We start from the raw sequence: 16,990 nt of genomic DNA, 5'->3' as shown, positions 1-16,990 counted from the left end.
TGATTTAATAAAGCATGTGGAACACAATTTTTCTCTATGGGTCTCGTCTAATGAATACATGGCCAAAAATGTATATCGTAATACTACCGGAGTACGAAATGGCACCTAGTCTTAATTATTCTTATTTAATGATGATTAAAAATCACTTATATATTTCTTTAAGTTTCAAAGCAAGTTCTATCTATTCACCCTCATACTAGAACCGTTAGTCATTCGATTATAGGTAACCTATTCATACTTTGCCCGATAGGTAATCATAAGCAGTCATATTCATCCCAATAGTATCTATAATTTGTTTGTTTTTTTTCGGTATTTATTTTTGGAGCCATAAACATTATTAAACTACTACGATAGTAAGTGACATGCCGCGGGTATTTCAAGGGTACCAAGTATTTCACAAAAATAGGGACGTGGACACCTATAGATTCAGTCGTGACTTTGGCATGCCGCAACTAGCTTTAAAGTATCAAGTATTTCTTAAAGAGAGGGATGTGGACACATGTATATTCAGTCGTCACTTTGGCATTACAGGCACACAGATTGGCGGGATATTTTCTTCCACATGTCTAATTTTAACTTCTTCCGTTTAACTTGCTCTGCTTCAACGTTTAAAAACAGCCAAAACGCTACAGATTTAAATTATGCAATTTCTATTGAATTCATTTCATAATGCCAAGACCATCACACAAAATTCCATCCAAAAAATTATCATCATAAAACATTACTCCATCACACAAAATGTTATACCAAAACTTATTTGGCTTCGTTGAGTGCCTTGAAATATCTCAAAGGCACCGATTAAGCCGAATAATGAATAAGTATTCAGAGCATAGTGATTTGAAACCCGATAAAGTTATCGATAGTCTGAGAATAGCTGGTGACAGAAATAACTTTGTCGTGAGCGAAAATAATTCCCATTAATGCACTTATGTAAACACTGTACAAAAAACGTCAATCCTTATTCATGAGTTAATTTCTGATATTCCTTTCAGTTTAAAAATCGAATTACAGGAAATAGAAACATATTGGTCCAAATTCATCCAAAAAAATCATATATGCCTTATTCGTTGGATTCTTTCTTTAACCTATTTATCAAAATATTCTGTAACGGTATCAGCAGTACTTGGCCTCCATTTAATGATTCTTTAATCTGTAATTTGCTTCTAAGATTCATTTCGCATGAGAGAAAACTTCAAACCAACTAAGTGAGTGGGTCACTGTCGAGAAAAAACTTCAAACCAATTGTGTGTCGTGAGCGAGAGCTCCACAAACCTGAGTGAGTGAGTGCGTGTGTCCTACGCGGTCTATTGTCCCTTAGAGCAAATCCGCGAGGTGCGTGAGTAAGTTTCGCGTTTGTATTATCTGTTAATGTCTTATGTTGTCCATAACTCCCCGTGTTAGCATTATAATTTCTAACTTCCGTCTGCCCACCAAAGAGTACGGCTTTGGGGAATTAATTTTCTTTCAATTCAAACCAATTATTCATCATCAAAATAATATTACCAATTTTAACACATTTTCATTTGTCAATCATTTCAAAATGCTATTACAATAGAATTAAACTAATTGCTGAGCTTTCAATGGATTTAAAACAATGTCCCAATCGGATTTTATGATAGGAGAAGAATAAATTACTTTAATATTCTTTTGGGTTTACAATAGTATATGCTTATAACAATGCAAAAATTCAAGAACGTACTAAAACAAAATGTTTTTTTTCTGTCGGAATCAGTTTTCATAGAACGGTCCTTTGGTGAAACCCATTCCTTTCACCCTCTCGCGTCTATATTTCTCTCACTCCATCTAACCATGCCGGGCTTGCTAATGGCATCCACCTCTACTCGATTAGACACACGCATCTCCATCCATTTGTCAGTCGCAAACTAGACACCTCCCCATCAAATATCGCTATTCCTTCCTCAGTTCGAACCCGTACGCGTTTTTTCATTTCGCTCAAAAAACTCCCCATCCCCATTTGCTGCAACAATTCCGTTAAACCTTTCTAACGCAAAACGGTTTCCGGGAGAAATAAATTTTCAAGACTACTTATTTTGAAAAAAAGTGAAAATTATCTACTCATTTATAACCACTGTGAAATATTTCGCCGATAAAATTTACAGCACAAAAGATCCCGTAGGGTAAATCTTTCGTGGATGGAGCTGAAAATGTGTAAATTTTTTATGTTGCTTAGCAGAAAAATTGGGTTATAATGGATAAACTCTGCTCAAATATAACAAATCAGATATACTTTATTCTTTATCATAGGATACATTTTCCAACCAATGCATCCAATCAAATATTCCGTATCATTTCAAAGAATGATATTCTTACGGTAGTGTAAAGTAACTATAAAATAAGAATCACATAAATTCACATAGATATAGCAATATATCATGAAGTAATTTATTATTTTTATTATAAATTATATCATACCAATATACTCTGATTTAGTATCAATGTGACTTTGATTGTATTTTTTATGTCCTATCTAAAATCCCTTGCGATTCCCATGTAAAATAATTATTTAGCGAAAAAATTCATTTCTTTGAAGAACGAATCCATGTGGTGCACTAAAAATGTGGTCTGGGGATTTAGAAAATGGAAGTTTATATTTATTCAAAGCTTCATTTCCGATTATTGTGCAAATGACGCCCTCATTTCATTAAATTCGAGTGACCATACGGTTACTTGATTGTTAATTCTACATTTTCGACAAAACACCAGACCCAAAAACCCATTAACGCTGTATTATTCTTTTAGTGACCAAACGGATTTAGAATTAATTTTGGCATTAATTAAATGTGCGAATTAAACGTTTTGTGGCGGCACAGTTTAATGCATTTCACTTCAAAAACAATACTCTGCATAGGAAAATTGAGCTTTTGCCGCTTGTGTGAAGTATAATGGGCAGATAATGGTGCCTTTATGATACCAATTTTTTTACTAACATTTATCTAGCGCAAATCATTTCTATTTTTTATGAATACCATTAACCCATTATAATCCAGCGTTCCCTGATATAAAAAATGTATGTATTCTTAGCTGTATATCGGAAAAGATTTAAACTGCGTGCTCTGAGGTGCTGTAAAATTAAATGGTGAAATATGTAGCTGCCACAATAATTATGATTGAGTTAAAAATTTTGAAGTTTAAAAAATGGGAAGTTTATTTCCCCAAAAAGTAGCTCTGGATTAGAAAGGGTAAATATACTCTTATTGAACGTCATTTTAACTTTGAGTGGAATTTTTATGCCCTACCTACTATCCCGTGAGTTTCCAATGTAAAGTACCTAATGATTTATCAAATAAATTTGTTTTTTTACACAAATACCTTGTTTAAATACGAGTTTAAAATATTAAACCTTCTTCATAAAAATCCTATTACTAAATCCACAGAGAAAGCATTTAATTCGTGAGTTTCCATTGATTTCCCAATTCCAAATAAATAATGTATTATTTGTAATCAAAATTTTTAAAGTACAACTAATAGGGATTATTTTAATACGTAAGTGGACGTAGGTGTATGCAAAAAAAATACATTATCACGTAGGTTGAAGCATGAAGCTTGAAAAATTTTAATTTACTTCGTACGATCAATATATTTAAGTTGCCTTTGCACAATGGAGTTATCAGCATACTAAACACGCTATGATCAGGAAGGTGTTTCTTTAAATAAGAGAGGCTGATTTATGTATCCTCAATCTATCCTCTGTTTTCATCTCTTACTCGGGCATTAAATGCATTATGTATGCAGCATCTATTGCGACAGAGTTGATAGTAAAATATTTTAGGTGAAGGATTTATTATACCCAGAAAATTATTACTGAAGTATCACTGAAAAGAGTATTTATGCAAGAAACCGTACTGAGGTAGTTCTTTCTTTATAATTTTTTCTTATAATTTTGTTCAACGAGCGTAATTTTACGAACTCTTATCTTTCGTTTTCAAGTATTCTTCCATTTGAATAATTTTCTGAATGACCTAATTCATGGGTATAAAACATTATTTCTTACGTCAACATTTTATACAAAAACTTATTTTTTAACAGACGCAATACACTACTTCGCAGATCCATATTTTTATAATTAATGCTGCCTAATGCCAAATGATGCTGAGTAAATGTCTTAATGTTTTCTTCAAGATAGTTTTTCTGACTTTTGTACACTCATTGTCAGTGATTTTAACTGTTGATCCAGACTTCCTATCTTAGGCAAAACTCATACCAGTTCAAAGTAAAGACTAAAGTTGGTTACAGACACTCAAAATCCCATACACAAAGACCGGAATGAAAGTATTTTTCTGTCACAGAATTGATTTCAGTAGTTAGTTAATCCTATAAAAGATAAAAAGATGTAAAAAAAAATATATACTAAAATATAAAATAAAGTAAAATAGAGAAAAAAGACTCAAAAAATGTAATCTTCTCAATTCTTTTTTCGTAATCCCCCTCAGGTAATAAAGCCATTTACTATACAACCATTTGTTTTAATTTCTATGCTATTATTTAAGGAATAAAAGTATTTTTGTATTAAATATAATTATAAAAGGTTTCAAATATGACTAAATAAACGCAACTAATACAGTTAATAAAGTTATAATTAAGAGAAAATTAGGAATAATTTCAGCGAATCTGTTACACCGAATTTTCCTGATTTGATGTTCATCATCCTTCCGTATTTCAGTCTCAAAAGATAAAAATAATAAGCCCGTGGAAATAATGTCTAAAAATACCACCTTTCAGCGGCAGAAAAATAAAAAGTTTACCATGGGTAGGAAATATATAGGAGTCCATTTCAAGGAAGATTGATAAATTGAATGGTATTTATCCCTTTTATCAATTTCCCTCTCAGAATCCTAGTGGGTTATTCGTCCCTTCTGAGATGGCTAGATTCCTCCATCACCAGCTCGCTTTTCTTCCGCGAAGAATCTTTACCCTATGAATGCGCCACCTCGCATCTATCTCAACTAAGACCCCCTCCGATTCATCCTTAATTTTCGCACTGTCCCTTTTCTCCTCTCTGAATACCCAGTATACTATGAGTACCCAAAAATCTGAATTTCCTTTTATGATAAATCTAATAATTTAATGTCTCCATGTTCCTGGGTTTCACCGCGTGGATATACTTTGTGACGACAGTTTCGCCGGTATTCCAACCGGCGTCTTCAGGTCGATGTCGGGATTCAATTTTTGGTGACTTCTGTAGTTCATTTTTCGCGACAATTTTTCATGCTGTTATTGTTTATTAAGTTTATTAAGTTTCATGTCACCAAAAATTGAATCCCGACATCGACCTGAAGACGCCGGTTGGAATACCGGCGAAACTGTCGTCACAAAGAAAATCCACGCGGTGAAACCCAGGAACATGGAGACATCATCTAGACAACGCCGCGGAAAACTACCCATCTAATAATCTAATGTCTATATAGAATTGTATGTTCATACAGCATATGTGCTTACATAGGTACTTTATTTACATGGGGAGAATTATTTGCTGCAAGTGGGCTTTTTCATGGTGGTAGCATTAGAATTACAAACATGAATAACAAATCTACCCATATGATAGCAAAGTAATAATCAGAAAATAAACCTATAGTAAAAATTAATACAATACTTCTGATTTAAATAGTTGAATACACGTTCATTTATTCAAGATTTTTTTTTGCTGTATGAGGGATATGGATGCAAGATATAAAGAGTGTTTCAAAAAAGAGCTTTAATTCTTCAAGAGGTGGTATGGGAGACAATTTTAAGCATTTGTGTCCGTAAATATTGGAACAAAAATCCATGGCTATTTAGCCATGGCAACGTGCATAATTTTGAATGCAATTTTCAGTTAATATGGAAACGGTTTTTCTTGGGTATTCAGGTTTTTATACATCATTAAAATTTCGAAAAATTTCTGTTTTTATTGTCTAAAACAATTTTAGTTTAATTAAACGAAAGCTTTGAGCAAGTATCATCAAAATAATTCTCGCAATCGCACCCATTTTGATGCTGTTTCAAATGATTTAATTCTTCCTTTACCTATCTCCCAGGTAATGAAAGATTACATAGAATGTCTCTTCAAGAAATAGTTTTTACTGCTAGAGGGAAAGGTAACCAGGCCATTTATGTATATGGCCATTTATGCCATTGACGATTGGAAATTTAAGATCATTCGCCTCTATTAGCATCTCAAAATATGTTCAAGCTACTATTTCCTAGTGAATCACATGTAAAGTAGTGATAACTCAATGGATAAAAACCATCTACCTGTAGCAAAATGAAAGGTTTTATCAACTGAAGGGAATAGATACCAGTTTCCTGACGACGATAGAAATCGGAAAAATGGACATGCTTTTTAGACATCAACGGCTATAAGAATTCTCGTCCGGTATCGCCCAATGATAATAATAGTACTCTTCTGAGGAAATAATATCTACAAATTTAATGGAAAATGAAATATTTAAATGTAGCAAAGAAATAAAATGGCTTTTACATCATCAGTAATTGAAGGGTAACAATGTATTAATGAATTCATTCATTTTTTCATTATCCTTCGCAGCAGTTACATTCTTATGAATGAGAAGACTAAATAAGGAAAAAATTATGTTTAATAAATAGAATTTAAATGCACCGTTATAAAAATTCCATAAATATCGTGAAAAATAAATAAAAAGGGAATATAAACAAGAACGAGTTTAGATTAAAGGAAAAAAATGATAAAAATCTATTCGACGGCAACATAGTTTTAAAGTTTATTTTATATAGATACTATTCACAATTCTAACGGGTCAACTTTCCCTACAATAACATACAGAGAATACCATCTTTTTGCGGGAGAGACAAAAACTTGATCGTAAGTAGGAATTCATTTCAAAGATAATTAGATATTAAAGAATATTTTTCTCTTTTATCGATTCCCCTCTCAGTGGGCTACTCGTACTTTCTGAAATGGCCAGAGTCTTCCCATCCTCGGATCGCTTTTCTTCCCAGAAGAATCTTTTTGAAAGGAACGCCGTATGAATGTGCCACCTCCCGCCATGTTCTTCCCCCAGCCTAAAGCGCTTCTATCAATTCGTCATTTAATCTTCGCCTCGTCCTTATACCAAACTCTGACTGGATTGTACATTATACCATGAGTACTTCAAAATATAAATCCCCTTTTATTATAAATCTATTATTAATTTTACGTCCATATTAAATACATATAGAACTGTAATATTAAAACTTATGAAGTAGCCTACACGGACATCTCTTCAGGAAATATTTCTTTAGTTTGAGAAGGAAGTATATTTAGAATTGATATGTCCTTTATGTGTAGAAATTGAAGATCATTGATAACTTTTCCGTCTCAATTAACTTCTACATTACTATTCCATAAGGATTCTCACAAAGATAAATTATAAAATAATGAATGAAAAACTATCAAGATACTTAAAAAAAAGATTTTGTCTCCAAAGGAAATTAATGGCAGTTCATTGATGGCAATAGAAATTTTTAAAAATCAGATGTATTTGAGCCGTCAACGATTTAAAAAATTCCCGTCCGGTATTGTATAGGGATTAAAAATATACATAAGGAAGTTGTGTATGCACATATTAAATTCTTTATGAAGAATGAGATATTTACCTTTATATCTTTAGAAGAATGGGAGATTTAATATTAATTTTATTCATAGAATGAGATATATTAGGAAAGAAAAACCAATTTATATCGTCGATTATCAGTATTTGAAAGATAACTATACATTTCATTCATCCGTTCTTCCTTTTTTATCCATCTATGCTGTTACTTTCTTATGAATGCCAGAGTATCTAAAAAATGAAGGAATGGAATTTTAAGGCACCATAATTGAAGCTTTTAAGTAATGGGAAATGATAATAAGACACGAATGTACGAATATCTGAGTTTACACCATGGGAAAAATAAAAAGATTCTTTCAGACGGATACAGAACTTTGAAAGTATAGATTTATTTCATCCATACAGTGTTCAAAATTCTACCAGGTGAACATTCTCTAAAATAGTATCAGAAAATAATCTCTTTTTTTGCGGAAGAATATCAAATAATTCATCGTGAGTCTTCTTCTTCCTTCCAGGATTAGGCTACTAAGCCTGTTCCGACTCCACATTACCATCTTCTCCTTGGTCTTCCTATACCTCTCTTGCCAAATGGTTGATATTCCATTGCTTGTTTTGGAATTCTTTCATTTGGCAATCGAAGTAAATGTTCTTTCCATATATGTCTTACAGGTTGTCAGTGAGTAAAAAATATAATAAGGATGATTAGAAATTGAAGGGTATTTATCCGTTTTATCCATTCGCCTCTCAGACGGCCACTCGTTCCTTCTGAGATGGTAAGAATCTCCCATTCCCCAGAATGCTTTTCTTCCCCGAAGAATCTTTTTGCAAGGGAAGACCCTATGAATGTGCCACCTCCCGCCCTGTTCCTCCCCCAGCCTAAGGCGCCCTTCAATTCATCATTTAATCTCCACCTCGGCCCATTCTCAGCCTCCGATAGGCCCCGCCCTCGCCCGGATAAAGCTGACACCCGTCTATTCCGCACATCTTCGTCCCGCACCCATTTATCTTCTCCAAACCCCCGTGTCCCGCTTCCGCCTTCCTCCCTACCTCAAATACCCATTTCCTCTCTTCACACTCATCTTTCTCTGCGCTTTGAATTGCCATTTATCGCGGAACTGAGATAGGTATCTAATTGGTGTGGTTGCAAAAATGGCATTGAATAAAAACTACTATTTGAAAATGGTACTAGTGAAGGATTTGTGTGGTGGTAACAAAGATATTCACGTTCACAATATACATCAATGACATCGTCATCAATACTCTACTATCAAATGGTAACATTATTTTTATTTAACTTATTCTTACCGCGCAATTGAGATTAGTTTTTCATTGCTACTGTTGCGTAAATAGCATCAAATTATCATTCATTACCCTCACTGGTCAACAATCCGAAGCATACATTTTTTTTCTAATTCTTGAATGAAATAACACCCATACCAATTATTTTAACCTTTAAAGAAGGAATGTATATACATTATCATTATCACTGGTCAAGAATCCTAATATTTGTTTAACGGAGTTCTCCCCACAATTCTCCTATTAGATAATCTTTACACACCTTCGTATTTTTCCTATTTCACACCCTTCTTTACCTGTTATCATATATTTCATTTAAGGTCTTATTTAAGGTTATCATATATTTCATTTAAGGCCTTTCAGTTTTTGCCATCTACTTGCCCCACGACGATTGCCTTCTGCAGGCCATCATGTCTCGACATATGTGCTATAAGGTTGTTCCGTCTTCTTAACAAGTTTTAATGAGTTTTTTCTATCCTACTCTTCTAAGGATTGGCTAAGGAGTACCACCTTGTTTGTGCTGTGCCATTATCAAGGACTACGAAATATTTAGAATCGTTTGAAAAAATTATGAGAGAGCTGTGATGATTTTTCAATTTCCCAATAAAAACATTTTCACGGGAGAATTAATGTGTATATTTTAATCAGAATTGTTTGACGTAAAGGATACGAATCAAAGTTATTTCAATCAGTAAATTTTTGATTGAAATTTCAAAAATAGCAATCGTCGTGTCCTAAATTAATATTTCATGATTGGATTAATACTCCATTTCTTCTCATCGCTGAGTTGCGTATTATTTTGAATGCCATTGGAATCGATATTCTAACAGCGGCGAAGGTAGCGTTTATGGTGTGGCGAGACTATGGCCATAGAATAATGAAAACATATTCATAAACTTGTTGAGTAATAAAATTTATTTTTAATTTCATTCAAAATCGTACTGAATCATTATAGTTAACTTCATTCATTAAAGATTCGGGAATGAAAAGTAAAATTTCAACATTGAACTTCAGAGTTTCTCTACGAGAAATTAGCTGCGTTTGGGTCATACTTAAAAGTACAAATAAAATGGATAAAAACTAAACACACTATTATAAATTCTGATTCATCTGGAAAAATTATTTTGTTTTTATCAGCGGAAAACTTCGGTATATTTTGCAATAGCAATAATTAAATTTTAATAATATATTTTAGCAATAATAAAATTAAAGTATTGCTGTTGCAGAAAAATATAATTAATTAATTTATGCAATAGCATAAATATATTACTAATAACTTAACTAACGCTTAATTCTACTGTCTACGGAACTATTATATATTGCCTTCAATCAAATTTTTATCGATTATTTAAGTGATATAGGGAACTATCAGCATCCACTGCTTTCTGAAACTTAATATCACCTTGCCATATGCAGTGTGTATGAACAAACAATATATTTGTGATGCGATGGATATGAAAACGACGGAGGAATATGAATTATAGTGAAATCCCGGAGTAAATCGAATTTGACCTGAAAATTGTCGACGCCACATTAAATTTAATGTAGCAGATACTGAAAGCACTCTGGACAATATAAGGCATCTATAACTTAACGTGTCCGTTAGACATAAAATTACCATAATATTTACAAAAATGATATTTCAAACCCCAAAAGTGGACACAAGGTAGATCAAATTCATCTCAGAATATCGACGGGGTCAAAATTATTCATGATTAAAGTTTAACTGACAAATTATCTGAGCATCGCAACGTTGGATAAATTGACCCTGTGACAAATACCAGAAGAACATATCCAGCAAGATTGCCGAAAAATAGTATTTTTATTTTCCTTTTTATTTATTCCCATACCACAGAATACGGCACATGTTTCCATTTAACAACGAATTTTCCAACATATTTATCAATTAAATTTGCACAAATGGCCTGGGGAGGGCGAGCCTACCCAAGCGGAGCTGAAACTCGCCGCATCTTCATTGGTAAGCATGGACTTCACCCGCCGACTTATAAAAAATATTGGGGGGCCCATATTGGGGGTCTTGCCGCGGGAAATTTTATAAATAGTGAGTTTTAAAGTTTTTTTAGCATTTTAGAAGAGTCATAAGATCAACATTAGAACCCTGAAAACCCGAATCTCGATAACTCGACACTGCGGGAAAAATCGACAAGCCTGGCTCATTTTTTTCTCCCCCCCTAACGAATTTTTGAGGGGGCTCTGGCTGCTCTGGCTCTGGCCCATGGAGTTAGCGCCACTGACTTTACCCCATCCCCACCGAGGCCGGCAAGTATGATATTTATCGAAAATATGGGATGTGCTGGCGAACCACCGCCACGCAGATGGTATAGCGAATTTGATAGACATGCTAAGGGTCACTTACCGGCGATGACCATTGCTGCCTCACGGATGATCGTGTGGAAAAGCGGGGCATCCGCGGAGACTTCGCACTTGAACACGCCCGTGAGGTCGGGTTGGACGTCCCTCAGCACGAGACCACGGGCGCCAGAGAGAGACACCTGTAAGGCACGCACAAAAATATGGTCAATTCCGTGTTGAAAACCACCATCGCGAAAATGTATGCATGAGGTCACCCATTTCGAAGATCTATAAAGTCTATATAAATTACTGCTTCTAAAATGTCCTGGAATGTGAGGTAAAATTACCAAATGTCCAGGAAAGCTATAATTTCTGTTAAATCAAACACTGACGATCTCTTACTTGAGTTGATATGGTATTTGGAGGAGGCGACCGACAGCCATTTGCGCCATAAAGGGTATGGAAGGAAGGGTGGAGAGAAACCCGGCGTCGGCATTAGCCTTCTCTTAACGAAAGTCCTCAAGGGGACCATGGCTTAACGTCCCATCCGACGGACGTAGTGTTGCGCTTGAAATGTCCTCCCCACAACATTCAAGCAGTGATCAGGGAAAAAAAGGAGGGGATGAGAAACCAAGGGATGAAAGAGATTTTATTTTCTAAATAGAATTAGGAAACGAAATTAGGCAAAAAAAACTAACGATATCAACTAGTTATTAAGTTAAATCGAAACTTGAAGCTTGTGCGAGGTGGAAGGGCTCCATGATATTAATAACAGACACTTTTTTACTTCCTAAATATATATTGTTTTACCGTTTTCGGCTGTTACAGCATTATCAGTCCAGTCAAAATATTAGGATAAATTTTCTGTACTTGATAAGGGTGTATCCTGATTTATTTTCTGTTCTTTATAAAGGTGTAACCGAAAATTTAAATATCTTGTGGAGATAAAAAATTATCTGTTAATGACAATATACATATTAAGGAGTGAAATTGATTTTCACCTCGATGTTAACTAAGAATAAACACTTTCTCGTTTCCCTTTCCCTTTTCGTTCCCTCGGCCACCAAGTTTTTGTATTATTTTTCCTATCAACTTCTTTGCCTAGCTATGTTTAGAACAGAAATCGTTTGTAGCCCTTGGCTTAATATATATTAGATAGCTTGAGTCATTAATAATTATATCAGGTATGACCACGTAACCTTAAAAGTGAAAGTACTCCACATTTCAGACTCAGTTCAACAATTACTATCTTCACTGTTTTTAAACGTATTTCACGCTCAATATTCACCTTAAAAATAAATATCATACGATTTAAGGCAGCGAAATTTATTCTTGAAGACTCTAGATCGAATATTACTGAAGTGTGATTTTTTTGTTGGCATTTACCTTAGTATCACTTCAGGACGCAAAAAATCTCTCAGCGTTCATTAACGAAATACACGTTGCTAAATAATTGGCTGAGGTTTCCTTCAATGCTTACATATTACGCTTGTATAATACTATAAATAATAGGCTGAGATTTCTAAGTTTCAAGTGCTATCTGTAAATAATACGATTTGATTTCTTTCCGAGATAAATACATCCAGTATCACAATAACTTCCCTTGTATTCATTTTAGTTCTCCCAAAATGGACATTTACATGGATATTTAGATAGATTCAAAAGTTGATCAAAAATTAAGGTTCAAATTCATGGAGGACTATCCCTATTATATGCTCAACTGAATCCTCGAATCAAAATATTCAATGTGTACCTACTTTTAAGCAAATGAGTAAGACATCAGCGGATCGGGTTGGTGTGGTGGCCATAGTGTTGACTTCCCACCCCGGGGGCTTGGGTTCAAATCCCAGCGGTATTAGAGAATTTTCAGAAACCCTGATCCCTGCTTGAATGTTGTGTGGAGGACATTTCAAGCGCAACACTACGTCCGCCGGATGGGACGTTAAGCCATGGTCCCCTCGATGCCTTTCGTTAAGAGAAGGCTAATGCCGACGCTGGGTTTCTCTCCACCCTTCATTCCATACCCTTTATGGCGCAAATGGCTGTCGGTCGCCTCCTCCAAATACCATATCAACTCAAGTAAGAGATCGTCAGTGCTTGATTTAACAGAAATTATAGCTTTCCTGGACATTTGGTAATTTTACCTCACATTCCAGGGCATTTTAGAAGCAGTAATTTATATAGACTTTATAGGTCTTCGGAAAGGGTGACCTCATGCATACATTTTCGCGAAATGTTGTATGAGTAATGGTTTCATTCAGACATATGAATTTAAGGTCAATAAACAGTGATTTAGCATTGAAACATAAATCTTAAATTTACCCGTTTTGAGTACATTTCATTACGTGGCATAAATTTCGTCACAACGCGAAAGCGTCAATACCTATGTTCTTTTAAATAGATGGCTTACAGTATTTAATTTCTATGCACTGGTGATTTATCTTTTACGAAAACTCTTTATTCTGTTTTTTCAAGACTTGTAATATTTATACTACCATTAGGGAGTCAAAAGTATTGATATGTACATGTGTATTTTATGCAAAACCTGTGATGAATTTTGTTTCCCTTCAAATAAATATACAAACAATTCAGATGACGGGTCCACATATATGGACTATTCTGCATGATATACTACCAAGGCTTACATTGTTTACCATTTTATATTTCAACCATAATAAAAAAATTCTCGTTCCACATTCATCGATTCCAACGTTTCCGTTGCAAAAATAAACTGCAAAAATTAAACATCTCACTCGCATTTTTCCTACAAAAATTTTGAAAATGGGAATTCAGTGATTCCGAATTACCAGCCTCAGCCAACCGTGGCTACACCCGTCTAATTGCCGCAAGAATAAATATATTCCGATCAGAATGATTCAAAAACGAACATTTTATTTGAATTCCTAACAGAATGGCAATTTTTAACTATTCAAATACGCTCTGAATACTCCATACAATGATATTTGCAAATATGCTCATGCCTTATGAGTATCAGATATTTTCATAGGTTCTCAAGCTCGCTTTGTTCTATGGGAAATATTGTAATATCTACACTTTTTATAAGTTTCACTTTTTTTCCTCCAAAATAAACATTTGCATATTGCTTTAAATAATACATAGATAGGTACACTGTGCGACAAGAGGTCAATAGATTTGAAGAAGTTGATAAGCCGATGTCTGCATCTTGAAATGTAGGTAGTACAAAATGTGACATATTAGCCTGAATGGAAATCAGCAGCAAAAATTTGAAAATATGTCTTCCTATCCAAAAATGGCCAGGATATAAAAGATTTAACCTGCTTATGGTTTTTATTTTTTTATCATTTAATATTTTATCTGCGATTAAAATAAAATTCTTGTTCCGCATTCATCAATGGAAATTGATATCGTGACAAAAAATAACTGTTCAGAGATGGGTTCATCGTATAAGGTATTTTCAACATCAAATTTTCCTGTTCTACCAGTGTTTTCTCGTTGAAAGGGAAAGTTCAGAAGGACAAACCCCACTGATTTATATCTAACCTCGCTCTCAATTCGAGTCTTTATCATACCTAATATTATCCTGGGCCTCCGTTTTCAATGTCATGGTCAGGTCTTTATCCGCAGAGAAAATTGCTACGCTCTCATCGTCAACGAATGATAAAATCACAGATACGGTAGCGAATCTCAAAGTGGCCTAGATCCATGAATATTTTTTATTCTTTTATTTATTTTTGCTATCTGCTACGGAGACTCAGATAGGTACCCTTTTTGACGAGAGGTCAATAGATTTAAAGAAGCTGATACACTAATGTCTCCATAAATCTTCGGAAGTTAAGCAAAAATCGAATTCTGACAAAAATTTCCATGAAAGTAGACCTGAAGAAATGTATTTCATTCACATTTACTAAGGTATTAAACTATACTGCATGCAAATTCGAATCGAAAAATATTCCCTATATAAATATTCACCTTTGAGTGAAACGGGGTATACTACATGAATGAAGTTGCGATGCGATTAGCACGTAGAAAATATGTATCATATGCACCAGGCCGAATATTATGATATAATAAATCCATTCTGACAGTTTGTCACTGTAATTAACTTCAAAATTTTACAAACAGATTTATGCCATGACTGCGGCGATGATCTTTATCACCTTCTTAATTCATCAGGGCCAATTACAAAATACCTAATGGCATAATACTCATATATTGTTGATAATATGTACCATATTGGTAAAAAAACATTGAATATTCTCTCGTAAGCCATTTGGAAGAAGGAAAACAAACTTCAGGAATAGGTCAATAGTTGTCAAACAATATTTTTTCGACTGATTAACGATTTGAAGCGATTTAATTTTCTTAAAGTTAATTAACCAAGTTAAAGCAAAGAAACAATTGATTTAGATTGTTTTCATTGCTTATGCGTTACGCTTTTTTCACTCTTTAAATGCATGATGGAAGTGTCAAGTGTTGCCTGTTAAATCACGGCTGGAATTTTTTTCGAGAATAATACGTCTAGCGAAAAATAATCACTTAAGAATCACGATAGCAACAAGTTTTGCAAAAACTTAGATGATTCTGACGGAACATTACAGGACACAACACGATATTTTATTCCAAATCTTTAAATCTATCCATTTAGCAATAAAAATTAGATAGAGCATGTTTTACGATGAATATATTATATGGAGCAATCCTGCAAGTATACTTTCTTTTTAGAAAGTCCGCTATAGGAGAATAGATGGATATAAGCACTTACGGTGCATTTGTGACTAATTTACCATTACGCCTCCAGTTATATAAAGTTTCTTCGAAAAACCCATAAAAGTACGAACCATTCCTCATTCCAGTGGCAAATATGTATTTAACCTGGAAGGAAAGCGTTATTAACCTAACTAAGTATATGGGATTATAACACATAAATGCCATTATTGAAACATTAGCCACGTGACATCCACTTTCTTTGCTACTTACATCAACGTTCACTCCTGGGTAGGGGAACACTTGCGTATGTGGCTCCTCCCTCGGCACGAATCGGAAGAACTCCTGGTCCCCCCGGTACCACTTCACCGAATACAGCTGGGCGTCCTCCAGGTCGTAATCGCAGGAGAGCTTCACCCGACCGCCGCGACGCACCGCCACCGGCACGGTCAAACGGACGTCGCGAAGTCCGGAAGCGGGGCACATCACTGTTGGAACAAATATAAAAAAGAAAAGGAAGGTTAGTCAGGCAAATATACATAGCGTGCAAATCTAAGTTTTTTACAGCATTATAAACACCAAATGCGCCAAATGCAGAAGAGGCTCCTAGGCGAGATTTATTATATAAATTGTCTGACTGGGGAGGCGCGCGCTCACTCTCTGTGCGATATCCTGCGAACCAAAGGGCAGAAATGAAATATACTTAAGGTGATTCCCTACAAATGTCCAACGAGTCGTTTTAGAAGACAGAAAAATCCGAGAGTGACATCATCTTCAGTTATGCCCGAAAAAAACTAAGAATACCAGAATTTCAAGTGCGATGCGGCACGTTTTCCCGGTACCGGACTGCAAAAATAATTTTCATAATTTATTTTCTCACCGAATGGAACAAAACTGGGGAGCGTCCCAGAAGATATTTGAAAACTTTAAAAATAAGGACCACCCTAGTGTAGCACTGTTTCCCGGATATCTCCATCTTCTGGGTTTTCGCCACGTTGGCTGTCAGGTTGTGACGGAGTTTCACTGGGATTCAACCAGGGGTCGTCAAGCTAATCTGCCGATATCGGCACTTCGACCTGAAGGTGGAATTCAGGCGAAACTGTCTGTTCTCTCATAAACAACCCGGTGAA

At 34.8% G+C, this 16,990-nt stretch overlaps 1 protein-coding gene across 1 annotated transcript in view; it reads right to left on the bottom strand.

The window, feature by feature from the left end:
• Nucleotides 1-16,990, bottom strand: part of LOC124165676 — a 139,103-nt gene that overhangs the window by 43,176 nt on the left and 78,937 nt on the right. The window contains exons 3-4 of the mRNA XM_046543155.1: nucleotides 16,134-16,348; nucleotides 11,239-11,374 (exon numbers count right to left, since the gene is read on the bottom strand). Of these exons, the coding sequence (XP_046399111.1) occupies nucleotides 11,239-11,374; nucleotides 16,134-16,348 (351 nt within the window). The remainder of the gene's footprint in view (nucleotides 1-11,238; nucleotides 11,375-16,133; nucleotides 16,349-16,990) is intronic.

This window comes from Ischnura elegans, chromosome 9 (assembly GCF_921293095.1).
Source record: "Ischnura elegans chromosome 9, ioIscEleg1.1, whole genome shotgun sequence".
Lineage (NCBI taxonomy): Eukaryota > Metazoa > Arthropoda > Insecta > Odonata > Coenagrionidae > Ischnura > Ischnura elegans.
The sequence above is the reverse complement of the archived record's forward strand: the minus strand, read 5'-3'. Positions and strand labels throughout refer to the sequence as shown.